Below are 27,629 nucleotides of genomic sequence, written 5' to 3'. Positions count from 1 at the left end.
ATTATACACTTATCATCTATATAGAAATTCTAATTTACCCCAAATGGGAAAATGGGCCATTTTTCACCTATTACATACTCCATTTCAAGTTGAAATCATCACAGTGCAAGTTCTAATTCTAAAATCCAAAAATTTGCAGGGCCGGCCCAGTGGCCGAGTGGTTAAGTTCGCACGCGCTGCTGCAAGTAGCCCAGTGTTTCGTTGGTTTGAATCCTGAGCGTGGACATGGCACTGCTCATCAAGCCACGCTGAGGTGGCGTCCCACATGCCACAACTAGAAGGACCCACAACTAAGAATATACAACTATGTACCGGGCGTCTTTGGGGAGAAAAAGGAAAAGAAGATTAAAAACAATCTCAAAAATTTGGGGGGAAGTAAAGTAACGTAAATAATTTGAGCCTCTAATAAAAAGAATGATATCTTTATTTTCTTTTTTGGTGAACTGCTTTTCAAAACCAGTGTGAACTCTAATTTTCAGAAAACAAATTTGTTTTTCTGCAAACCTTCATAAATAAGTAAAGTTCAAATTATGTTTTTTATAAGCAGTGCAATAGCTAAATTAATACAAATAACAATGATTGCAAATGCCTAAATAAAGATATCTTTTTGGCCTCCATATGCATTAGTGTGAGACACCGTGAAAGTAGTGTACATTCGGACTGCCTTAATAGAGAGTGACCCTGACCACACCACTTCAATTTCAACTACTCTTTGATACAATGGCATTTCAATTGGCATTTTTCATTGAAACTGTCTGTGCACATGTACACAAAGACATGCACTCACAGTGAAAAACGAAGATGATTATTTTAAACATAAAAATGAAATATCTCATGGATATTCCACAATTAGGATTTGGCTAGCATTTGCTAGTCCAAATAACAAAACTGTATCCAACTCTGTGGAACTTGTATATTCTTTTCTTTCCTTTTTTTTTTTGGTGAGGAAGATTTTCTCTGAGTTAACATCTGTTGCCCAATCTTCCTCTTGTTTTGCTTGAGGAAGATTAGCCCTGAGCTAACACCTCTTCCTCTGTTTTGTATGTGGGACGCCTCCACAGTGTGGCTGGCTGATGAGTGGAGTAGGTCCGTGCCCAGGATCTGAACCCACAAACCCAGACTGCCAAAGTGGAGCACGTGGAAATTCAACCACTCAACCACGGGGCTGGCCCCTGGAACTTGTATATTCTTGATTTCCCATTTGGCAGTTACTAAAAGCCATTTTGATGTTAATGGACAGCTTAATTTATAAAAAGGTAGCATAAATTCTTCTTCCAATATGCTAGTCTATTACTGTGTAGACAGAAGACTGTCTCTTTAATTGTAGTGAGAAAGAAGAGTATGGTGAATGAGGGATAACGATGAAAAGAATCACTTTTAATTCTTTTAGAAACCTAAGTAGGATTTGTGGTAATCCAAAGTGGGAAACATGATAAAAAGAAAAAGCAATTTTAAATAAGAACAATCTATAAATATTTTGAAAAAGTACAGAATTAGTTAATTAATATAAATAGTTTGTTTACTTATAGTTGGGAAAAATGCTTGCCTACGAACAACTTACAGTAATTTGTAAAGAAATACCCACAAGAGAAGACGGGGCTTGAAATATACTCAGTAAAATGTACATCTTCAAATAAAACAAAATGCACAAAGTAATGAACACTCCAAGTTGTATATCACTCCTATTGTTTCTTGCCAGTCCCTGTAGTAATATGATCTTTAAAACAAAGTTCAAAACAAAAAAATTGGAAACCCAAAAATTCAATAAACATTTCTTTTTGTTTCCAGAGATAATTTATTAAGGTTTTGTTTTGATCCACCCTGCCCTATCCCCATATAGATTATGGAATAATCTATATATCCGTTCATTGGGATTGTGTTATAGATATAGTTTAGTGTTTTGATTTTTCCCCATCCACTTGTAAGAGACATTTGCTACTTTTGTATTTGGCCTCCATTCTTTTTTTGTGTTGTAAAGAACAACTCTTCTGTCAGAAATTGGAATTCTGCTGTTTTTTTTTTTTTTATTGAGGTGACATTGGTTTGTAACATTATATAAATTTCAGGTGTACATCATTATATTTCAACTTCTGTATAGACTACATTTTGTTCACCACAAAAAGTCTAGTTGCCATCCATCACCATTCACCATACACATGTGCGTTTTTACTCCTTTCTCCCTCCTTTCTCCCGCCTTCCCCTCTGGTAAACACCAATCTACTCTCTGTATCTATATGTTTGTTATTGTTTGTTTGTCTTCCACACATGAGTGAAATAATATGGTATTTGGCTTTTGCCGCCTAACTTATTTCACTTAGCATAATATCCTCTAGGTCCATCCATGTATCCATGTTGTTGCAAATGGCAAGATTTCTTCTTTATGGCTGAATAGTATTCCATTGTATATATATATCACATCTTCTTTATCCATTCATCCACTGATGGGAACTTGGGTTGTTTCTGGGTCTTGGCAATTGTGAATAATGCTACAATGAACATAAGGGTGCATATATATTTTCAAATTAGTATTTTCATATTCTTTGGATAAATACCCAGAAGTGGAATACATGGATCATATCATAGTTCTATTTCTAATTTTTTGAGGAAGCTCCATACTGTTTTCCATAGAGGTTGTACCAGTTTACATTACCACCAGCAGGATATGAGTGTTCCCTTTTTTCCGCTGTGATTTTTATTTCGTATCAGCTCAAAACCCAAACAAGCTGGATGACAAATTAAAAATGAAAACATTGATGAATAAATGGATAGAAAAACATTTGAACCATAAATGATTCATACACAGGCCATCTTTTGATACATTTAATTTAGGGTATAAAAATAATTATGCAGAATTTTGGCTTTAAAAATTAATTAGCATTTATGAGTTAAACACTGCTTCTTGTCTGTTCTTAATTTGTACAATATATCCATATTCTAGGTTCAGTTTGGTTTTCATGAAGGAATCATGGCTATAACAGATACGTTTCAAATATGTTTACTAATAGCTCATACAAACACAAATGATATATGTTAATATTTCTACTATTTTTCCTTTTTCTTTCTTCTAAGTTAATAACAAGAAAATGTGTTGTTAATTTAGCGATATCCCTCAAACCTGTAGTAAGTTATTATTTCAACTTTCTCTTAACTCATTTTAATTCCAAATATAAATGTAATACTATCATTCAAACTTCAATTTGGGCATTCAAAAACACCTTGCTAAATTTGAGAAGTCCTAATTTTAGAGAAGCTCTGTTGGGTCCTATTTCAATATTACAGGTATACTTGAAAGTGTGAAAAATGGGCAGTAAAAACTGAATGCTTTTATGTGTAAAAACCTACATAATACCTAAAAATATAGCTCTTCAAAAACAGAAATTTAGGTATAAAATTCACCTTCCATAAAAATATTTTTTAAATTGAAATAACTGTATAGATCAATAATATTGTATAGTGTAGTTTTCTACTCTGAATGCAAATGAATTATTTCAAATATGTACCAAATTTATTAGTATACTTTTCTATTTAGTTTAGCAGTGCATGAGCACTGTGCCAAATACATATAAGTGCTTAAGAAATGTTTATTGACGACCGTATATGACAAACCCACCCATACACAAAAAGATGTTCAACATCACTAATCATTAGGGAAATGCAAATCAAAACCACAATGAGATATCACTTCACGTCCATCAGAATGGCTATCATTAAAAAGATAAGAAATAACAAGTCTTGGAGAGGTTGTGGAGAAAAGGGACTCATACACTCATGGTGGGAATGCAAACTGGTCCAGTAACTATGAAAAACAGTATGGAGACTCCTCAAAAGATTAAAAATAGAACTATCATATGATCCAGGTATTCTGCTTCTGGGTATTTACCTGAAGAACGTGAAAACACTAATTCGAAAAGATATATGCGCCCCTGTGCTTATTGCACCATTCATATATACCACATAGTTGTTATAATCATATAAAATTTCAGAGTTGCTTATTGTTTCTGCTTTTGCTTTCTCTGATTGTCATGATTCTGTCCCTTTAACTATGACTGTTGCCTACCCAGCCACTATGTATTGCCTAAAGAAAACATCACTTAAATAGTACCAGCACTACTGAAATTTGTAGAAAATTTTAATTCTTTGTGTCTGCTTTCATTGTGCTTCTCCTATCAATTTCCAAACTAACCTTAGATTATAGTAGGAGTGGAATGTGAGAGAACAGTAAAGAAATTTAAAGTTATCTTATCCTTTGTTTATGAGAGAGAAAATTAGATCCAAGTAAAGGTATGTGTTTAGTAATATTTTCCTTACTTATCTGAGTTAAATTCATCATGCTTCCATAAAGCTAAGCAGTGACTCCTCATATCCGTATTTAGTAGCTAATTTCCTGAATTGGTCATTTAAAGAATTAAACTCAGTTTTTTAAAGGAAAATATTTTTAATTTTAAAGATAAACATACATTTTCAAGTGATAAATGTAGGGTTTGGAATCAAAATCTGGAGATTGAGGTTATTCAATCATGCGTGTTTACATCCAGAGAGAGGCAGAGTTGACTTTGATATACATTGGTTAAACACTGAATTAAAAACATTGTGGCTGTGTGGTGATGGACTGTAATTAGTTTTTGGGTGGTGAACATGATGTAATCTACCCAGAACTTGAAATATATTACGCTGTACATCTGAAAGCTGTATAATGTTATAATCCAACGTGACTGCAGTAAAAAAACCCAAACACTGTGGCATATTTATATTATCAAGTATAAAGTCTGTGACGGCAGGGATTTTTGTCTGTTTTGTTCACTGATTATTCTAAGTGGCTAGACCAGTGCCTGGCATATAAAAATTGCTTAATAAACATTTTTTAATAAGTGACTAAACCTTCACGAAACTAATTACTACCTAAAGGGTTAATGTTCTTTCTAGGTTTGCAATTTGTATATTTGCTTACGTTTTAGAAAGGGCATTGTCTTTTTTCTCCCCATTTTTTTCCCTGGTTTTTAAAACTTTGAAAAGAATTGCAAGTGATGAAATACATTTTAAAATATTTTATTTGGTGATCTTATTAAGCTGGAGTAGAACAGATTTAGAATGGATTGGGAGAGAGGGACTGCTTGGAATTAGGTCAGTTTCTTAATTCTTCCTCTCGTGTAGAGATATTGCAACATGTGTGCAATGTTTTTAAAAATGGTCTGTAGTATTCTTCTGCCAGTTGTAATACCTAAGGGTAAAATAAGAATCGGGTAGTAGTTTTAATTCCAATTGTCACTGTCCTATTTTTATTTTTGCTTATGTTTGCATGATATTTATAATCACACACATAGACATTCAATTCTTTTAGATGTCCTAGATTCACAATGTATGAGACACACCTATATGTATGCATATTAACTTATAGTAAGTATAAATGAGGTATTTTATTCTCACCTTCATAAATGAGTATAAGGTCAGTAATTCACAGGGGAATGAATCTTGAGGTTTCTATATTATGTAATCCCAATGCTCATCACTGAGCAAATGATGCTAAAAATACCACAGGCAATGGTCTTTTTGTGTTGTTTACTAGGACAGAGAATGTCTTCAGCATTAACATTACTCACTATTATGCTTAAAATGTTTTATAAATGGCATCACCTGCTCAACACAGGAAAGTGGTTGGACCCATACTATATAATTTTTAAATTCTGTAATAAGAATTTATAAAATGAGATGTTTCAAGTTTCTCTAGTTGGTTTCTAGTTGGTTCTATTCATGACTTAAACTATCTCAATTGTTGCAACAAATGCATATATTCTAATACTGATTGCGGATAGGGCAGTTTCTTTTTCTCCACTTTGTGTCTTCCGACCTGTCCATATGCATATTTTTAAAAAATGCAGATGCACAGCTATTGGTGGTAAAATTATTTAATATGATACATTTTTGGGCATAATCAGACTATAATATCCATAGAAAGTTCTTTATATCATTTCATGAGTCTTCCTGTTTTCAGAACCGTTGCCAAAATTTTGTTAATGTTATTGATTCCCAGTAAATATTGGGAGCTTCTTTAACTAGATACCCATGTGCATTGATAGATTTCTGTAAGGTATTTTTAAATGACCATCTGTCAACTGATCTTTAAAACTTCTGAATGCATTGATAGTTGCATTAATCCTATTTAATTATAAAAATATATCATCTGATAGGGTTTAGTGCAGTGTGACACAAATTTTGTTTTGGGTTTATATGACATATTACCTACAAATAACATTCAGAAGCACATTCAAGTGTTCCATGACACTAGATATTAAAATACATTTAATATACCAAATTGAGATTATCTCAAACAAATCAAATTGAGAATCAATAAAGGAAATTGACAAACATTTTGCAAATTATAAAGAAATCAAAATTCCTTATTGAATTTTATCAGAACTGGAGAACTGACATAATTTGACAGATTTAAGTGAGTGAAAAATAGTAAGCAAGAGGGGAAAAAAGCAGCCAGAGAGACTATTTTTTGACTCACTGCTTTAATTCAGTAAAGTGTTTTTAAATGCCTTTCTTATATTTAAACCCTAATCAGGCTGTTCCTTGTAGTTGAGTAATTCTTATGTCAGTTTGTAGATGTGAAAAGCCGTTTTCATATAGGTTACTCTCTGCGATCTATAAGCATAAATTCTCAGAGTTGTGATGTCTTCTGGTCCACTTCTTCCATTGAATGTTTGGATGTTGCTTACCAGATCATAAACATGTAGATTTAAACTGGTGATCCAGCTCCTATATCAGCACCTCCAAAGATAGAATTCACTATCTCCTGAAAACCATTTCTTTCTCAGTCTGTTTAATATGCAGTTGTTTATGTGCATCTGTAGGTTGCCTCCCTGACTCTTATACCTATTCTTGTTTCTCTCATCCAAAGAAAGAAAATTTTAATCTCCTTTTCACTTACAGTTCTTCCCATGTTTAAGCATTTGTCACATCAACCCCTTTCCTCGCTCAAAGGACTTTTCTTCTTTAATCCAAACGTACTGAATCCCTCATATGCCATGATTCTGTTTTCCTTTTATCTAGATGGAATTTACGTTTTGATGCCCAGAAATGAACACATTGAACATTGCATAAAACATTCATTACCAATAGAAGAATTGCATTTGAAAGCCATATTATAACAAATAATAATGATCATATTCTTGTGATTGGTAACAAATATCCCTTTACTTTTCCCTAACTACTAAATTAAATGTTTTTTTAAATTTTTATTACCTTTACTTATCTTGGTTTATTATAATATTATCTTTCATATCTTTTATCAATGGTGAACACTTTTATAAATACTCTGGGTCTCTTAATTACTGTAGGTAGCTTGTTTAACTTACCTTTCATCTTAAGGTAAAAAGGCATAATATCAGATTCAAAAATCTGTCATTGGTTTATTTATCAGTGTTGATTGTGCTAATGATTTTCATTTACTGATCTTAATTTAAAACTGAGCATTTAGTTAACATACATTTAACCATTGGCTTTAATGATTTCTTATTCTCTCTCTTTCTTTTTTTTTCCTTACTTTTTTTCTTTGACAGTTTTCTGTGCGTTGATACAGAGAACCGTCACAATCGTGCCTGGTATGGACTTGTTGTCCGGGACGTATATATTTGCGGTCCTGTTAGCATGCGTCGTGTTTCAGTCTGGCGCCCAGGAGAAGAACTACACCGTCCGAGAAGAAATGCCAGAAAACGTCCTGATAGGCGACTTGCTGAAAGACCTCAACTTGTCGCTAATACCAGACAAGTCCTTAACATCTCCTATGCAGTTCAAGTTAGTGTACAAGACTGGGGATGTGCCACTGATTCGAATCGAAGAGGGTACTGGTGAGATCTTCACTACTGGAGCTCGCATTGATCGTGAGAAATTATGTGCCGGTATCTTGGTGGAGGCTCGATGCTTTTATGAAGTGGAGGTTGCCGTTTTGCCGGATGAAATATTTAGACTGGTTAAGATACGTTTTCTGATAGAAGACATAAATGATAATGCACCATTATTCCCAGCAACGGTTATCAACATATCAATTCCAGAGAACTCGGCTATAAACTCTCGATATGCTCTCCCAGCGGCCATTGATCCTGACATAGGAATAAACGGAGTTCAAAACTACCAACTAATTAAGGTGCGTTTTAAAAACACTTTGTTAAAGATAGCTCATTTTTTAAAGACAAAAAAAAGAGGATCTTAGTGTACTTCAAATTTTGGGTAAGCCTTCGCCTCAATTTTTCAAAGTTTAAGCAAAGCATAGTGGAGAAAATTTATTAACGCAATTTGCAATTGCATGGTGTTTATGAATCTTCGTTTTATGTTTATTCATTTTCAAGCAGTTGTTTGTGTTTCCCTTAACAATCTATTATACAGGTCAGACAAGGAGCTCAGCCCTGCTACTGACCAATCGATGACCTACTCAATATCTTCCTTTTAATCTGTCTAGTCGTGACTCCGCTGCAAACTTGACGTAAACAAGCAAATCTAATCATTAAGGATGAACTCACAAATCTATCACTTTTTCTCAGTGATTATTTTAGATAGAAAGCTTTATCTTGCCATTTGATAAGATGCCGAGGAAATTTATTTTGGAGATGAATAGAATATTTTTATTACTAGTATTTCCACACTTATATGCAATAATAACTAATATTTTTCACAATGATTTCAAGTCAAGGCAGTATCTTTAAGCTTCTCTTGAGTCATCAAAATGAGATTAAATTTTAGCCAATATGCTGTTAAATATTTTCATTTTGTTCTTATTCTTTGAAAACACAGAGCATTCACTTACTGTAAAGGGTAAGTAAGCTTTTTAGCCAAAAACTTTCAGTCAATCTGAAGAACCTATGTTGGCTTGATGTTGGTCTTGGGGTGGGGAAGGCAGAGGGAAGAATAGATGGAATATTTGGTTGTCTTCCAAATACGTGCAGAGAGACCACTTTTATCAAGTGAATGGACAATTCTTTTTAATTACCTATATAGTAGATAGAATAGTAGAAAATTCACATTTGGGTCTGTGAAATAGCTTAATGCACTTGAATGATCTCGGACAATGTGTAAAGGAACAAATGTGCAGGTTTAATGTAGATATAGCAAAGGAATTTTCAAAGGTTTATAGTCATTTTCTGACTATTCACTGCCACATTATGATTAACACGATGACCAATGTTAAAAAATATTCAAAGAATACATAAATACGACATTTTGATGTGTGTCATCTGATGGTTTTGGCCTGGAGGATGTGTAATAGTGGAGAACTGCTCAGCTGATGCCAATATGTTGTGGAGATATATTTGTTTATAAATGCATTCAGAAATTGAAGGCTACAGATCTCTTGAGTGAATTCAAGTGAAATGCAGACTTGTGTGTGAGTATAAGGAGTGAAAACAGAAAAAGAAGGGATAGATGATTTATAAATGAGAATTTTTAGATAAGGTCCTTGAAGTGGTATCTCCTTCTCTGATGAAATAGAAAAATATGCAAGAGTCAGAAAGCTATGGATCACAATTGTGTGCTTATCACTGCCTAGACATGCCACCTCCAGCTTAAGCTTTCTAAACCTTCAGTTTCTTTAATCATAATATGAGGATGATGATATAAATGTCACAGAAGCAAAACTGAGAAGAGTAAGCACTAAATAGAGAGTAGATACACCTGTGTAGAAGACTTCTGGAGATGCTTTAAAATATTTGACTCTATAGAAATGTGAGGCTTATCACTTTAAATAGGAAGCTGTGTAGTAGATAGAGTGGATACCATCTCAAAAAAACTCTGTAATAGAACTTTCTGCAATGACAGAAATTCCATGGTCTGCGTTATTCAATATGGTAGCTACTGGCCACATGTTGCTTTTTAGTACTTGGAATGTGGTTCATGTAACCAAGGAACTGAATTTTTAATTTTATTTAATCTTAATTTTAATAGCCACATGTAGTTAGAGGCTATGATATTGGACAGCACAGCCTAAACAAAGAAAAACAGTTTATTTGGAAAATAAAAATTGGCAAGTAAAATCAAAATGGGACCCTACCAAATTTAAATCAGGTATTAGTAATAGAGTCTCTCCACCCAACCATCCTGAAAAATGTGTTGTTTTGAAATGCAGTGCTTTACTCAAAGAATGATTTTGTCATGTCTCCCTCAGGGCGGCTTAATGAACTTCCAAGGAATTTCTAATTTGTCTTGAAAACTGCTTAACAAATTCAAATAAAGAAAATAAACCTACTGGCATAATTTTAGCCTTGTTAAAATATGTTTTCATTTGAATTTTTTGAAAGATTGTCAGCAAATGACAGAAAGGCTCACTAGGTGTTCTTAGATGAGTCTTAGAAATAGATATGCTCTAAAATTTCATTCTGCTTTGGAATGTGTGATAAACCAAAAGTGAACTATATGATGTACCTAAAGTACTGGGGCATTTGTATGGCCCCATGGATAAATAGTGTCCTCACTGCTTGTTAAAAATAATGAGTATGGAACACAAAGCTTAGCCCTGGGCATGCAGAGGGCCATGGCATGGGTGACATTAACTGAGTGCGCTTTGACTTACAAAAGGGTCCTGTCAAGAAAGTGTTCTGTATGCTGGGGGGATAGGGAGGTTAAATAAAAAGAAAGAAAAAAACACGTTGTGATTCATCCATAAACTTTAATAAATGTTACAATTTGAAAGTAAGTAATCCAACCATAATAATTGATTTTAAAAGACCCTCTGTCTTGCAGAATAGGATGAGAATTTAATTAAATATTAATTTTTCTATTTTTGTTGAATAGACAAGGCTAGCAAAATCATAGCTTATCCTAAATAGGGAAATATAAAATTTATATGAAAAGTTTGATAGCAAAGAGAGAGAAGGGGGAGACAGAGAGAAAAATTCTAGGGAAAAATAGGTCAATTTATACATGAAGGGACCCTGCTATTGACAATTCTGTATTAATTAACTGAAAATAAAGGCAATGGTGGAAAAGATTAATTAAATGTATCAAAAATGTATATAATATAAAGTAACATAAGCCAAAATTAGCATATTTATATTCAAAACTTTTACATATAAATAATTTAATTTCTGCATTTTTGTGATATTAAATACGCTTTGGCACAAACAAAGCATTATTATTCTACATTTTAAATATTTGGAAAAAGCACTTCAGAGTAACTATTTTGCTTGTGATCATATGACTAGTAAATGATAGAAATGGGAACCAGAATAAGGTCTTCTGACTCTTAGACTTGATTGACAGACACACAGACAGACAGATAGATAACTTTGAGGGAGGGGATCACAGTAAGTTCATGATATAAGAAGATGGAAGAAAAAGGAAAACAAGAAAGAAGAAGAAAAAGGAGAAAGTGAGGAATGAAAGGATTAAGTGATTGCCAAGTGATTCTGCTTAGTACAAAGAAAATTATGTTAAAATTATCTATGTGACTTTGACAAGGTTAATTTTCAACTTTGTAAGAGATTTGGTTATTTTCTAAAGAAAGAAAGATTTGTCTATAAAAGTTTGTGATATTGGTTGCCGCTTAAAAAAATATTCAGAAGTGAAATCTCTTTTCCTTATTTTCCAAATAAGGTCATGCTATAATGAGAATTTCCTGTGGTATTTTGATATAATTTCCCTTAATTTTGACTACCTGTGCCAAAGATTTATAACTATATGTATCTATATACCCATATATGTGTATATATACCGTTTCGTATATATTATTAATATATCATTTTGTTAACATTATTAAATAATATATGTAAAAATATATTATTATACATTATATTTGGTATATAGTGTACACTGTTCACTATCTGCATTTATCATCTATCTAGTATATATATATAGATATAAATACAGATATAGATATAGATATACTGCCCAGCCCTTGCAGTATTTGAGAGTTATTGGCCAGGAGTAGGAAATTACAATATCTCTTTAACTTTCACTCAATTATGCTGATGGCCTGTTATTTATAAGGCTTTTTTAAATATTCTAAGTCTCGTTGACAGGGAAGCCAATATTTTCACAAATAGAAATATACTTCAAACACCCACTCTGACTCACTGTATGAATATAAACCACAGGGACCTACCTCTTCCCATGGTTGGAACTCAGGGGAAATTAGTTTGTGTAATGATGTTACATGTGTCTTCATTTTCTGCTTCAGATTTCCATCTTCCCTCACATATATCAGCAGTAATATTTCTATACTAGCCCAGTGACAATGTGTTGATTGGTTCCCTTGAGGCAGGCATGACGATGTTTCAAAGGTTGACAGCTTGTGCTGACAGAGCGTGAAAATCAAGTTTTTCTCACATTGGTGATCCTAGTCAAAGCCCTCACCCATTTTTGCCCATCCCATAAAGCATCCTCATCTTTTCCATCAGTTTCAAAAGAAAGTTGAATCTTGGGCAGAGTCTTATCCCATAAGCAGGATTTTAGGCCCTTGTTTATATTTTATTTAAAACAAGATATATTTAGTCTTCACTTTTAAAACTAAATGAGAATGAAAATCTTCCTTGCTGATCAAGAGCTTGGATTTAGGAAACAAACGTTAGAGTTAGATTTGTTTTGAAGTCTGGGATTAGAAAATCCAAATTGTGAAAATCTCATCTACCATTAGATTTAGTAATGTTGAATCAAATTGCCAAGAATGAAGCTTCGAATAATATATTGTGGATACAAAGAGCAAGAAAACTTTATTGCTCTGAAGGCATTAATATTTCTTTATCTGTGTAACCATAGCTCAAAGTGGTGTGTAGTATCAGGAGTGCATAAGGATACATTAATGCCCCTTACGGGCAGAATATGCTATAACAATGTGCTTAACTGTTTTAAAAAGCATAGTTGCCTCTACAGGGCTCAGAAAAGTTTGAATATAGTGATTTTCTCATTTTTTCAACTATAAAATGAAGTTGTACTTAGAAGTTTAAGCCTTCCAGCTTTAAGATAACTTGATTTTATATTCTCTGAATTCTGTGATGTGCAGATTCACATTTTTTATCTGTGCTAAAAAGCGAAAGAGATGACAATCAAATGCTAATGACTATTAGGTCTCTGAAAGCTGGGGGTTATTATCAAAGTATACCTCCAGTGGGGAAAAATGGCAACGTAAAACTCATTCTCTTCATAAATGGATCTTTATTAATGCTGTCAGGTGGTATTAAAATGAAAGTATGATACTAATAGGATTAAGTAATTTTTGACTTCATTACTATTATCAGTGTCCTGGTTAATATCTATACTCCACTAATGTCTTTCATTAAATGCACCTGTTATTAATAGTCCCACATGGAACATATATATGTAGGACATTTTAGATAGCACAATTCTAGAATTTGTAAATTGAGACTCTGAAGAGCAAATGTGTTCCCAATTTTACTAAAGAACAAATGTGATTAATTTACTTATATCCTACCCCTTGACCTGATAATACCAACTAAGTATAAGAAATACTGCTAAATTTTATGATGATGATTATTAGGTGCAGACTTGTTGATCCATTATTCCATTGTTCACTGTATCTAAATAAAAACCAGTTAGATGCTTAATTTTGTGCCTGCCAATGGGCATGACTTAAAATCTAATATAAATATATATTTATACAAGACAAAATTATTTGGCAGAGAAATCTTTGATAAAAACACGAGGTTTGGTTATACAGATCTACTTGGCTTCTGTAATTCTGATCAATGCTAATAATCTAAGATAATAAATATCCCAATGTCGGCGGTTTGTTTGGCATAAATTATTCTTCTTGTCTACGCCACTTTATATTGACTATATAACAACACTGTGTGCTGTGCGTGCCCTTTTAATGAACTGAAGTATGATCTTTCATTCAATCTTAGACAAAAAAATTGATGGATTTGTAAAGTTTTTGTATCAGAGATGATGACTTCTTGTTCAGAGGTGATGATAAAAGCAACAAGGTCATTTTGCAGGAAACTTTCTGATTCTGTTTTAATTTGATCTATAAAATAATGTATATAGCTTTATGCTTTTATCAAGCCTTATGCTTTATGCTTTTATGTAAATTTGAACCAGTTGTTGAAGAAATTATTCTTTATCAAAAAATGTAAAATGCACTGAAAAATAGCTCTCACTTCAAAATCTAATATTACAGAAATTTAATATTCTCCCTCTACATTTATCAGTTATAGTCATCTTCATAAAATCAATAAAAAATGTGAATAATTAAATGATTCAATAGCATAATAGATCATATAAAAATGCTTTGACCACAAATTAAATTTTAGTATATTTTTGTTGAAGTTTCTTTTAGGTTCTGAATGCCAGTAGAAATTACCAGAGGAAGGAAAGTATTAAGTTCAATTTAATTATCAAACACAGAGCTTAATTTTATTATTTTTGAAATGCTCCCTTCTGTCTTTTGCTTGCAGAAGTTATTATATCTCCTCCAACATGTAATTATGTGTTTTATCCATAAAAAGTTAAATATTCATTACTAGAGAGCTCAGTGCATCAAAATAGAATATCCACACACGCACTCACACAAATGTGTGCCTTTTAGCAACTCAAACAATAAAACTATAGCTGTCCCTATGTTTTTCATTTGCTGTGAAATGTAAGAGGCAATTCTAGATTACCAGTCGTAAGAAACCTATGGCTTTATAAAAATACATTGAAAGAATGTTTAGTGGTATTATATTTTAATTGCTTTATGTAGACATCTCTACACTTGCAGGTAAACCAAGAAAAGTACATAATACAAAGTTATATAGTAGGAAATACAAATAAAAAACCTTTGGAAATAGTAATTTTAAACTTTGTTTCATAAAACAAAGAATTTCAAAAGTTGAATGTGATGCAATGAAGTTTTGGAGTATTTAACCTAAGTTACATTTGTTCTCGAGATCTCATTGCATCAGGAATTTTACTTTATGGAGGATATTCTCATGAACATTTCTCATCTTTTTTGCTTGTTTTGAATGTAGAAGTCCATTATTTTAAGCTTCTCCAGTAGAATGAAGTAAAGCTGTAAAGAATAGAAAGCTGTTCTACTAAATATTGCCTTAGTTTTAAAAGTAATTGGCTGCTAACTAATATCTTAGTCTAATTCAAGTTATCTAAATTTAGCATAAACTTAATGAGTGCCCAATATACAAAGTCTAGAGGGATAAAAATACGTTTGAAAAACAGTCACTGTCCCCGAGGAGCTTAATAACAGGCATTATAGTGACTATATTTTTACACTGAAGATAGTAAGGAGGAAGACATATTTATTATACTAAAATAACATTTTATCTTGAAATAGTCATTACGGCATTAAGAACATGGAATTATTTTAGGTCTTCACCATTTCAGAAAAGTTAAAGTTTCCAAATCTACTTTTAGTAGATTTTCACCCAGTATCTTCATTAATTTATGATATTTTATATTTTATCAGATTTTCAATTATAGCAGCGATATTTTTTGCCAATGTTTATCTGCAAAACAGTTTTGAGACTGGAAATACAACCTTTTTGATAAAAACGGTAATTCTTGTGCTAGTGATAGTAATTACATGAGTCTTTCTATTATCTTGATTCTCAGACTTGTTATCTATGATTCCAATTCCTCTCCTATATAATGGAGAAAGTTAAAATTATCTTTATCTAACAGGCAAGAATATTATAAAAATTAATAAAATAAGAAAAATATATAAAATTTGCTGAGCGCCTTGAAGAAAAGTGTTCTATAAACAGCAGTCATTGGTTTTGCTCGATATTTTAAGATTAATTATAGTCCCCCCAAATTGTTCTAAAATTATGCCTTTATACTCTTTGAAAGGCTTATTTTACTACGTAAACTTATTTTTCCTACATATTTTATATATATGTGTATACAAAAAAAATATGATAGCATTAGTCTCTTGCTTAATCAATGCCACTGGCTCCACATTTATTTCTGGACCTAGTTCGATTTAAAACAAACTTCCACTTACCTTCTTTGGTCTTTCTCTTGAATCAAATGTCTCCTTCTCTTCATTTGTCTTTGCCTCCTACTGGCCCTCCATATGACTATGATAAGTGCTAATGTGAATGCTTTCTCATATACAGCTTCTGCCATCTGGAATTGCTTTATTTACATCTCATTCATATGCCATTGGAAAAAATAAAATTTCCTCTTTTGTCTTTTCTTTTTTCACGCTGAAAACTTTATTTTCCTATTTCTTTTCTTGTAAGTCAATCACAATTGTCTTTTTGCAATGTGTTCTGTAGGAGAGAGATGTAATAACAAATGTGAATTTTTTATTTTTAACCATTCTAAATTAAATAAGTTTTAAATATAATTTTTTCAAGCAGAGGATTTGCTAGAACTAGCCTTTCATGGATGCTAGTATGTTTTCATGGTTTATGAGGAGGCCAAGATATTCTCTGAGGACAAGAGTTTGCTTAGAAGCATCCATTTAAAATGGCTTGGGAAGGGACAAGGAGAGCTTTGCTGTTGGTAACGAAAATACTAAAGTAAATGGTTAACAGAAGAACAAAGTGATGCTCTAAACAATCCAGGGATGCATAAATTTTAAAAACACATTTTAATGGATTATAAATAAAGAAGTACAAAACTTTATAGATTACTTTTAGTTGAACATTGCGCTTTATTTAAGCCACTGAATGATTATATGGATGAATATGAAAATGCATATAGCTATCAAAAAGCTAGAAAATATAATCATGTTTAGTTACAAACTAATGAATATTCAATTAACTCCTAGATATTCAATTGCCTTCAATAAATAAATATAAAATGAAGGCTACCTACGTTGGTTGAATACGCAAAAAGATTCTGATGTTGAGTATTATATTCTCTACTTCATTTATTGGTGACACACTGCTTTTTCTCTGAGGACTCAGATTTTGTGTGTTTCAGGAGGCATTTACACCTTTTAATTTTACTGTGAGGAAAGTGTTTCTTAAAAGATCAGCTACATGTAGCCATACCATTTCCTTCAATATCATATCACCCACTCAAATACATCATTATCCTAGATTCCAAATCCAGTCTAGAACTCTGTAAATTGAAGAAGTAGCAATGACCATAATTTTTAAGCCTTTGAAAACCATTGTATTGATTTGGGAACGTATCTTTAACTAGAAGTATTCACGGGGCTGGAAAAGTGAAATCTTTGGGGATGGTATACAAGGTACTTGGAACACTGTTGGCTGGCTTCTATATAGGCTAAACTAGTTTATCCGTCTATAGCTTTTAAGATTCTAGACATTTCTCTGAAATCTCTTTTCTCCAAAAATCCCACCATGAGTTTTCAGGCATATTTAGGTGCCTGGAGTTTTCCTTTGTCCGTCAAAGGATGCTTAAGATCAAATACAAAACTGGTATAATGAAAGGATTTTTATAAAGCTAGAGGTGTCACATAGAAAACTAGTTTATGTGGAAAATAACCAGATTAATAAAACTGAAGTTTTAATCTCTCAGAAATCTGATTTTTTATTATTTATCTAATAGATATAGACTTCTTGAGCTATACTTGTCTACACCAATATAATTATACTGTGGCAAGTTTAAATAACTTAAAATTTTTCTCCTCTTGTTTTGTGAATGTTTTCTAAATAGTAATCTCATTTTAACTGTGTCTGGCCTTCTATAATCTAGACTGTTAAAGGTTTGCGGCAAAAAATTGACTCCTGTCTGAGATAATGTTCTGCATACCCTACAAAATAGTGGCTGGCCTTATTTGGATATTGATGAATGTAAAAATAGCATTTTACCAAATAACCTCCTGCTATTACCAGACAACTGGAATTTGGTAAAGCAATTATTTCTGTTTCCTTTTGTCTTCCTTCTTAAGGCATGATGTCTTAATTAGATTAGATACAGCTGTAAGAAAATGTAAACTATTGTTTTGTATAACCTCAAGAGTTATTCCAAAGTATCTCTTGCTTTGCTACACAGTTTGTTGACAGTTACTTCATCTGCTGCAGCTGTTAAAATTTCTTGAACTTGTGATTTCTTCAATAAGGTAGTGACAGTTGATTCACCCGTATTTGCAGGGCATTGCCACAATGAGTTATCGACAGTTCTTTTTACTGACAACAGCTTTTGTGTTTTGTGTTAGTGTGATATTGAAAGACCTTTTTTTCATTATTCTTTTCCTCACAAATAACTGACTGCATAACTCTGTGCTTTCACATATGTTTAGCAATTTCTACACAAATAACTGGATTTGCTCTCTTAGTTGCAGTTATCAGTAGTTGCTTTAAAAGATGACTGCTTATTTTGAAGATTGCTTAAGCAATATTTGTAGTTATTTTAAGTGTTGTCTTCTCTAATGATTTCCACAGGGACAGCAGACAAATGATTTGACCAGTAGAGTGCAGATTCAATTTGTAGATTAAAGAAAGAATTATCTTTGTTTGCGTTGTATATATCTTTGCGTGTATTTTTTTACCTCTATTTTGTCTTCATCTGGTTTTCTTTTATCTATTCGCATTGTATGAAATGAGAGTGATCATATAATTTATCCTCCAAATAGGGACAATTTTGAAAGTAAAAGGGGCCCGCTTTCATAATTAAACAGGCACGACCGGAATATATAGTCACAATATTTAAAGCCAAAAATATCTAGATTATTTCTTTGTTTGCCATTTTATGTTCCATCTTCTTCCTGAAGGTCTGGACTACCTTGAGCCAGAGAGCTGCCCACTTCCTGCATAACATCAACGAAGCCACCTATTGCACAAACTCAAACTGCACTCTCCATTTATTTTAGCTAAGCAACTCAGGCTGAGTTAGCTCAATTGGCAAAGATTAACTTGTGAAGAATTATCTGGCAGCAGACATGCTGTCATCAAATTTATGTAGGGTGACTCTTTTTCTGAGCTGGCATTGTTCATCTCATGTAGTATGCACTAAAGCTAGATAGGCAAGAGAATGGCATGGAAAGCAGATATAATTTCATTAAAAATTCTTTTATTTTGGACATAAGATTTCCTTAATCATTGTTCAAATATATGAAGACTATCGCTCCTTTGCTGTCATGCGCTGACTCACAAAAGTAGGAGAGATTAGACTTCTGGCCAAGGTTCTAAACAATTACGGCTTTAAGAAGCTAAATGTGTTACCCAGTTTCTCCTTTTCTACATAGTTTTCCCTAAATAGCTATTTATCTGGAGGTCATTTGAGTATGCCTAAAGAGAGGATGAGCTGAAGAACCTCTTGCACATCTTTCCAAAATAGGAATTAGGTTGTAGATCAAGAGCCTTGAGTGGGTTCTGTAGAAGAATAGTGGCTCTATCTGAATGGAGGTATTCTTCATAAATCGTTTTAACAGAATAGTCTATATTCCCCTTTATTATACTGGTTTGAGAATAATTGATACCATCGATGCAGTATCAAATTTGTACTCTGTTGTTGTTTCTCCATTCACCAATATTAAAAAACATGATGTCACCAATAATCATTTAATTGTTTTCGCATCATGTTTTATTTTTTTTCATAGACTTACCTGGATTTTCCACTCATAAATATATATAATATATATAAAATATATAAAATATATTTTAAAATATATAAATATGGGCACTTAAGTCACCATTCAGATATCTTCTGATGGTGACCTAAGTGCCCATATCCTATTCTAGTAGAGCTAATTATTTTCTTAAGAATAAACTTAATTTTTTCCCCAAAAAATGTTCTACATGGATTGACTCATTGAACCAGAGATGATGCAGAATTCTATTTTAAAAGTCAATTGTGCATATCGGGATTATTGTTCTTTTACGTGACATTATTCATGAAAAGTGAAGTGATTCAATGAATTAGTAAACACATTACCAGTAGGGTTATTTTGAAACTTGTCTTGAATTCTTAGGAATAACTTGAATATTTCAGCATAGTCCATAATAAAAATAATTGAATTAGATTTAAGTATATAGTTAATAAAGTTAGTAGCAATTGCTACAAACCTAAATAATTCTGGTGATGGGGCTGGCCCAGTGGCATATTGGTTAAGTTCGCATGCTCCACTTCTGTGTTCAGATGACTGGTGTGGACCTAGCACGCTGTGGTGGTATCCCACATAAAATAAAGACTGGCACAGATGTTAGCTCAGGGACAATCCTCCTCAAGCAAAAAGAGGAAGATGGGCAACAGATGCTAGCTCAGGGCCAATCTTCCTCTCAAAAAACCCCAAAAGCAGCAAAAAGAAACAAACAAAAACAAAAAAATAATTCTGGTGATAAACATCAGGTTAAACACAAAATGTGGTATAGACCTCAGTTAGCTTAATAATCCAGAGGTTTAACAGTATACATTTGATTTTAGAGTAATGATGTTATAAAATGGAAATTGCTTATTATTAGGTTCCTCAACTTTTTATTAATTAAGTATTCTTCCATCTGTTGGAAGTTTGCCAAATCACAAACGATTTAGATCAGAGAAAAATATCTTTCTCAGAAGTCAAAATCGGTATTTACTGTTTACCAGTCTACTATCATTGATAGGGTTTTACTTTATTTCAATAATATATATCCCAGTGTTGTCAGATTTTTGAGAAATTGTGATTTCATTAAATTAGAGTTTGATAATCAAAACATAACTTGAAAGTCTATTACCTGAGTACCACTTTAATATTCAGGCTTCTTTGTGAATGCTCTTATGTGCAAGAAAGTAATTTAGCATAATTCTATGTAACTAATTTTTCAAAACTATAGTTAATACTTTTTGTGCTATAGTTAATAATCAAATTAGAGTGAATCATATCCTTTCCCAGTACATTTTATTTGTCTTCAGGATACTTTAAAACTGCTTCCTAGAATTTTTCTACTTCAGTAAATGTATATCAAGACTCCCAGAAAGAACTTTTAAAATCTAGAATGATTCATGGGATTGGATAAACTCACATTTCCATTAGATGATTCTTCCTGTTGTTAGTAAGCTCTCCTCTTTAGTTCAGATGAGTGTTGTAGCACCCTTGCTCTGGGGTTCCATTACATCTAGTGTATTTTACAAAGAGCAGCATCTTCCCTCTTCTAAGAGGATAGGTCAAAGAAAATTGGCATGTTTATTCAGAATAGTGGGAATTGTTAAAGGGAATTTCAAATCGGACTCTGTTGGTTATCACAAGCCTCAATGTAATGGACATCATTAATAAAGAGATTCATCTTTTAACAATTTATTTTGCTGCAGCTACATTCTCTTTGAAGATTTTTTGTAGTTATATACATTTCCTTAAACCATTTCTCTTAAAACTATTGGCTTCTTACTGAGGCTGTGATAACACACAGAGTCTGTGGATACCTAGAATTTCAACTTCTGCTTTGATTTCTAGAGAGGAAATGTAAATATTATACTGGCTTTGACATATAAGACTTTTACATTAATTTTTAGTTGAGTAAAAAATAATTTTCTCATTTTTACCACATTGCCCAATTGTCATGTTTTAATCACAGTAGCTTATTAATGCTATAGAATGTTTTTGTGGGCATTATAGTTTGGAACCCGATTTTGAGAACATTGTATTCTAAAGATCTTATTAAGACATGTGACTTTCCAAACATAACATTTTTTTGTTACAGTTAAACCTGTACCTCTTTTTGTCCCCTTCTTTTTAAACTAACATCTGTTGCTGCACATGGGCTGAAAATAAGTTTGCTAATTTATGATCAGAACTGGCAAACTTTATTTAAGGCTGGTCATTAAAAAGGAAACAAAACCCCCAAAACATCCCAATTCAAGAGAGAGTTAAACTAGAAATTCCTTTGTACCAACTAGATACTTTTGAAGCTTTTATTCTGTAACAATTAACTGTCAAGAATTGTATCTTTTGGCATTTGTGACAGTTCTGTTAGTAGAATAAGGGAAAGGCGTTGTTATAATAGGTAAGGGATGAATTAGACCGACTTCTGGGTAGATTGCAAATAGTGATGTCTGCTCTCATAATCTTGTGTTTGCTTGCACTATCCACTGGATTCTCCACTATTACTCAATATGATGCAAATTAATTAAGATATGTAGTGAGCTATGGAAAATTTCCCACACTTTTTCATAAACCTATGCTTACTGACTATACATTAGTATATCACTAAGCAATGCACAAAACCCTAAGAATTACATGAGAATATTATGAAAATATCTGTAAAACCTAGATATTTAGACCACTGTGGTTGTTAATATAATATTGTCACAGAAGAAATACATTCACCATTTTTATTTAAGAAATAATAAACAATGTTAAATTTAAATGTACATAAATGTACAATAAAGAATTGACATTTGTTCATATCAGACAAGTAGAATAACGTCTTCTATGTATAAATAACATTTCCGACATTTTCAGTTTTTCTTTGTCATCTATAGCTTCAACTTTGGTTAGACAAGAACCTGTCTTGGAATCTGAATCAAAGCTTGATTTTAAAATTTAGCCAAAGGTCAGCTGAGAAAAATCAAGATTTCTCTAGTTCTGTAGTCAGATGGTTTGATCGTTAGACACTAGTTGGATTCACTTAAATTCAAGTATTATATTTTAAATATGTATTGATTTTATCACCTATAATTTCAAGCTATTGTATAAATCTGGGAACTTTTAAATGGTACTTTCATTGGTCACAAATGGAAATTAGTTTGTGCTATTCTGGCCTAGTATACAAATAATCAAAGCTAAAAGCTTCTCCTCCTAGAAGCATCTTAGCCATTTATATTTTCATAAATTAGTTGGTAATTTCAGAGTTTTTAAAAGTATAATTAACCACAAGATAAGGTCTATACAAAAATATGGTTAGTTACAGTCAGCTGACTGCCCTAGAAAAGTGATGTTTGTGCAACTAGAAAAGTGATGTTGTGCAAATGATTCTCATGCACAAATGTGATTAGTTTCTTTCCATTTATGTTTCTTGGCATCTTTTCTGATTATTTGCTGGGCCCTACAAGTATAATTGCAGTTATATTGATTTCAGAGTAAAATTTTGTATTTGGATACAATTTATCCTTTTTCTTTTAGGATTCTAATTCTCAATTTTGGGGCCCAGGGTTTCTCAACCTTGGCACTATTGACATTTGGAGCTGGATAATTCTTTCTTGTGGGACAGGTGGGACAGGGGCTGTCCTGTGCATTGTAGGAACTTTATACCTGGCCTCTACCCACTAGATGCCAATAGCACCCTTCTGCCTGGTTGTGACAACCAAAACTACTTCCAGAGCTTGCAAAATATCCACTGTGGGGTTGGGGAGTGGATTCTCTGGTGGAGAACTACTGCTCTGGCCCAGCCTTGCACATCCTATTATGATAAGACCCAATTTTTTTTTTTATTAACTCCAAGCACAAATCAGGTTGCTTGGAACACTTGCCTAAACCTTCAAATGATGAACATTTCCAGATGTGAAAATACTTCACAAATGTTTAAACAATAAATGCAATTTGAATAGTTTCTTAAACCTTAGCAATCATAAGTGGAATATTATTAGCACATATAACAATTTTTTTGATAGGAAGAGATTTTATAAAAAGAATGCTATTGTAATTTGCAAAATTATGATATTTTTAAACGTAAAAGTTACTTTGTTATTTATGTAACAGAAAGGGAACACAATGCTAAATGATAGAGTAGAGTATCCTGAGAGATGATTTTCTTCTTCTGATTTTGGATGGGATAAAAAATTCGTTAACACGCAAAGGTATTTCAACATTTATTCTGTTTTATTACATATCAAGAAAATATATTTTCATTAACACTAGCAAAATCTTAACTTATGCAATGAATCCACTTCAAAAATTGAATATTTATGTTACTCAAATATATGTGTCCTTTGCTACTTTAATTTCCAATCTTAGAATAAAAAGTTGGAAGAATAAAATTGATATGTATATTTGTTTATAAAAGTGTTATAACTTAAAGGAGATCAGCTAGTAAAGAAAAGTTTATTCTTTCACTAGTAAAGTCATTATTTTCCTAATTTGATTTCATGGTCATTTAAGAATTATTAGTAGTGTTAAAATAGGAAACTTTGAAAAAACTATTTGCTATTGTTAATAAGGATAAGAAGAAATGATAAAAATTAACATCTTCTAGAATTAGGCAAATTAAGAACTAATTGAAGATATATAAATGGAACACAGTTTGCATCAGTGTATGATAGCACTAATATGACTATCTTGTTGAAAGAAACATTTATTGGGTTCAGCCCAGTGGCATAGTGGTTAAGTTCGTGCACTCCACTGCCGCGGCCCAGGGTTCGCAGGTTCAGCTCCTGGGTGTGGACTTAGCACCACTCATCAAGCTGTGCTGTGGTGGCATCTCACATAAAATAGAAGATTTGTGCAGATGTTAGCTCAGCGACAGTCTTGCTCAAGCAAAAAGAGGAAGACTGGCAACAGATGTTAGCTCAGGGCCAATCTTCCTCACACACACACACACAAAGCATTTATTAAGCTAATCTTTTTATTAATGGATTTATTTATGATAAATTGTTTTTAGCTTAAATTTTATAATTGTTTTCTTCTAGTATTGTGGGGCGTAAAAACATATTTTTGACCATATGTCTGCAATCATTTTTATCTAAAATGCTATTCATCATTGAAAATATCTATGGTTCAATGAGCAAAACTGGGATTAATTTGGTTAAGCTTGTCACTGGCTGAGTTTGTAAAGAACTGATTAATTGAACAAGACTGGAAGTTTCAGTTGTTTGATCGATTCACACAGTTGTTGGATGTTGCAGCATAAGAATACTGGTTCTGCCTTTCAAGGCATCACCTTAATTAATTTTGGAAAACTTTCATGAACATTACTATTCTCTGGATTGAGGTTAGATATTATAGTGTATCGATGCCCTGATTAAAAGTGTGATTCAGTGCACCTGAGGAAAAAAATTACTAGTAGTCTGAAAATATAATTGTCTCTTCTAATTCAAACTGATCCCAGACATAATTTAAATCACTCCTAGAATCAGTGCCATGGGGCATAGTATTTGCCTATATTAAATACTTCTAGTAAATTTGAGTAGGTTAAGAAAGATTCTTTAAATATAAAAACATAGTTATGCTTATAGAACACTGATGGCTTTTTTTTCCTATCATGGAGCTACTTTAAGAGGACATGATTTTTTTTTTAGTGGAAGGCAGTGGTAAAAATATTTTTTGTCATCTACTTTGCCAATAATTCATTTAGATAGCAATGGCTTATATATTTTAGCGTTCAAATGTGAATAGATATTAAAAGTTATTTTGACTTTCTTGGTTCCTTGTGTTTCTGTAAAAAAATCTGTCTTGACCTACGAAACTTGTCAAGACTCTGATATTTATCCAGAAGAGGTAGTGGCCTTCCCAGGATGAAAATTACTACAACAATAATAATGATGATGAATATGGTGAGGATAACGGCAATGATGATGATACTGTTGATGATGAAGATAATGAATTTTCTAATGATGACCCCTTATTTGATGATTTTAGAAAATGACTCTCATCAATTACTTACCATCAGAGAGGTTTGGGCTTCACCTCTCCATCTTGCTGAAAACATGGGTAATAAGGAAGAATCACAAATGATCTCAGAGGACTTGGTACTTCCTTCTAAAATAGAATCAGAAAACATTTGGGCAAATGAGCATGAGTTCCTTTCCCCTCTAAATCAAAACAGGAAAGCATGGGTCAGGAGTAAGGCCCTTATAACATCTTGAGATATGTCCCATGGGGTTAATGCTAACTGGGTAGACCTTGGACTATGAAAATAACTCTGACCATAAATGGCTTCACCTGGAGCTTTCTCTGATTTAGTAGACAAGATACTCTCCTCTGCGCACGACCTAGTATTGTCTGCCCTGAACATTTCTCTCTCTCATTATCCCTTACACCAGATGCATGTCACATCTAGCCAATGCCCCCCATTCTTTGCCCAGTCTTGCCTTCAACAAAGAAGAATATATATTTGTGTTAAAGTCTAAATTGTAAAAAGCCATGTGTGAGATTCACAATCCTTCACCTCCATTTGGAAAACAAATTACCCTTTTGGTTCATTTGAAATGTGCAGGGGAAAAAGGACCCAAGTTTGCTGCCCCTCTCATGCCATCCTTCAACAACAACCCCCCTCCACCATGTACATTTGACTCTGTTGGGCTACATCCTACCTCTGAAAAACCATATCACTGAGAAATCTGATACTTATATTCATAAATGTGAACAATATTTTAGTGACCAACAATACAAAATATTTATATATCATCCACAAGATTTGGCTGTTCACCCATGATATTATTAATGACTTCCAATTATATAGCAAGGCCTTGATTAGAATGAGCCATCTTTGCCCATTTGAAACTCTATTTGCCCCCAAAAGCAAGGGATTTGAACTATTCTTGCAGTGATTGCCAATTTCCAAGAGAACGTGATCCATGGACAAATTGTCATTGACTTAACTTCTCTGAAAAAAAATTTGCCACCATCTTTATTGTGACATCCATTTAATTGATATTCAGAGGCCCCAACACACAGAAGTCAAGGCCTCTCCATATGATATAGAAACTGAAATTATGTTTTAGAAAAAACTCGATTTCTGGACTTTGAGGATTAAGTCCAACAGAAATTGGTTTAGAACTTTTAACAATCCAGAGGGCAGAACCAATCAGAGTCAGAACCATTCAAGAAGCTCTGAGACTTAAAAGATAAAATAGATTTATAAGACCTTAAATTTTGTGACAGTATCTACCCTCCTCCCACTGCTGGAGTTCCCTTAGGTACTGATTGTCTTTACCTGAAGTTTTCTCTGTCACACTGAACCAGGAGCATCTTGAATTTTACCTTCCTGATATTAATAAGAAATCAGTTAGGTTTGCAAGAGCACCTATTAGTGAAAGATCATATTTTCTGTTTTTTGATGGCTAATGTTTTGATATGGTTTAGCCTAATCATGAATTTTAATTAAAATTAACCTTTAGATCATTACCTTGCTTCTTTTAAACAAAAGATTAGATAAAATATGCAGCAATATAAAGTGCTTTTGGGTTTTTTTCTAGAAAGGTTTTTTAAGAATATTTTTAAAGGAAATTTTAAGAAAATCTTCCATGAAATGTAAAATACTTTATGTTAACTATTAAAAAAGAGTGATGGTGAATTCTTTTGAGAATTTGACTCATCTTAATTTGTGCTTGGAAATAACGACACTCTTTATATTTTAGACAGTGTTTCTTTGGTTTCTTTTTTCACTATATATTACTCCTTAGGGTAGTAGAGTAGATTTGAAGGGTGCAAGGAAGAAACCTTTTGTCAGTGGTTCAATAGGGATCAAGAAATACAGTTTTTTGTTTGTTTGTTTGTCTTTTGCATAACGATTATCTGATGATTATCTCATGCCCCCTGAGCTCTCCACAGTAGAAGAGTTCTTGCCAGCATCAATAAGGCCTCCTCTTTGAGTAGTAACTGCGGTTAAAACTATTGAACTCAAAGTCAAGAGATTTGGCTTTCAAACCTGGCTCTGCAATTAACTAGCTGTGTGATCATGAGCAAGTCACCTAACCTCACCGAGTCTCAGTGTTCTTTTTGTAAAAGGAGAAGGAAGGTTAAATGATATCTGAAGTCCCTTCTGGTACTAGTATGTAATGATTCAATATACTGTACTCTTGTTTCCTTATGAATCCAGCTCATCTAACTTGAGCACAAGGGAGCAGCTGATAAA

At 32.8% G+C, this 27,629-nt stretch overlaps 1 protein-coding gene across 1 annotated transcript in view; it reads left to right on the top strand.

Annotated features, from left to right (window-relative positions):
• The first annotated feature begins 7,606 nt into the window (after window positions 1-7,606).
• Window positions 7,607-27,629, top strand: part of PCDH11X (protocadherin 11 X-linked) — a 620,512-nt gene continuing 600,489 nt past the window's right edge. Inside the window, exon 1 of the mRNA XM_046673849.1 lies at window positions 7,607-8,146. Within this exon, the coding sequence (XP_046529805.1) occupies window positions 7,607-8,146 (540 nt within the window). The remainder of the gene's footprint in view (window positions 8,147-27,629) is intronic.

Source organism: Equus quagga, chromosome 10, assembly GCF_021613505.1.
Source record: "Equus quagga isolate Etosha38 chromosome 10, UCLA_HA_Equagga_1.0, whole genome shotgun sequence".
NCBI classification, from domain to species: Eukaryota; Metazoa; Chordata; class Mammalia; order Perissodactyla; family Equidae; genus Equus; species Equus quagga.
The sequence above is the reverse complement of the archived record's forward strand: the minus strand, read 5'-3'. Positions and strand labels throughout refer to the sequence as shown.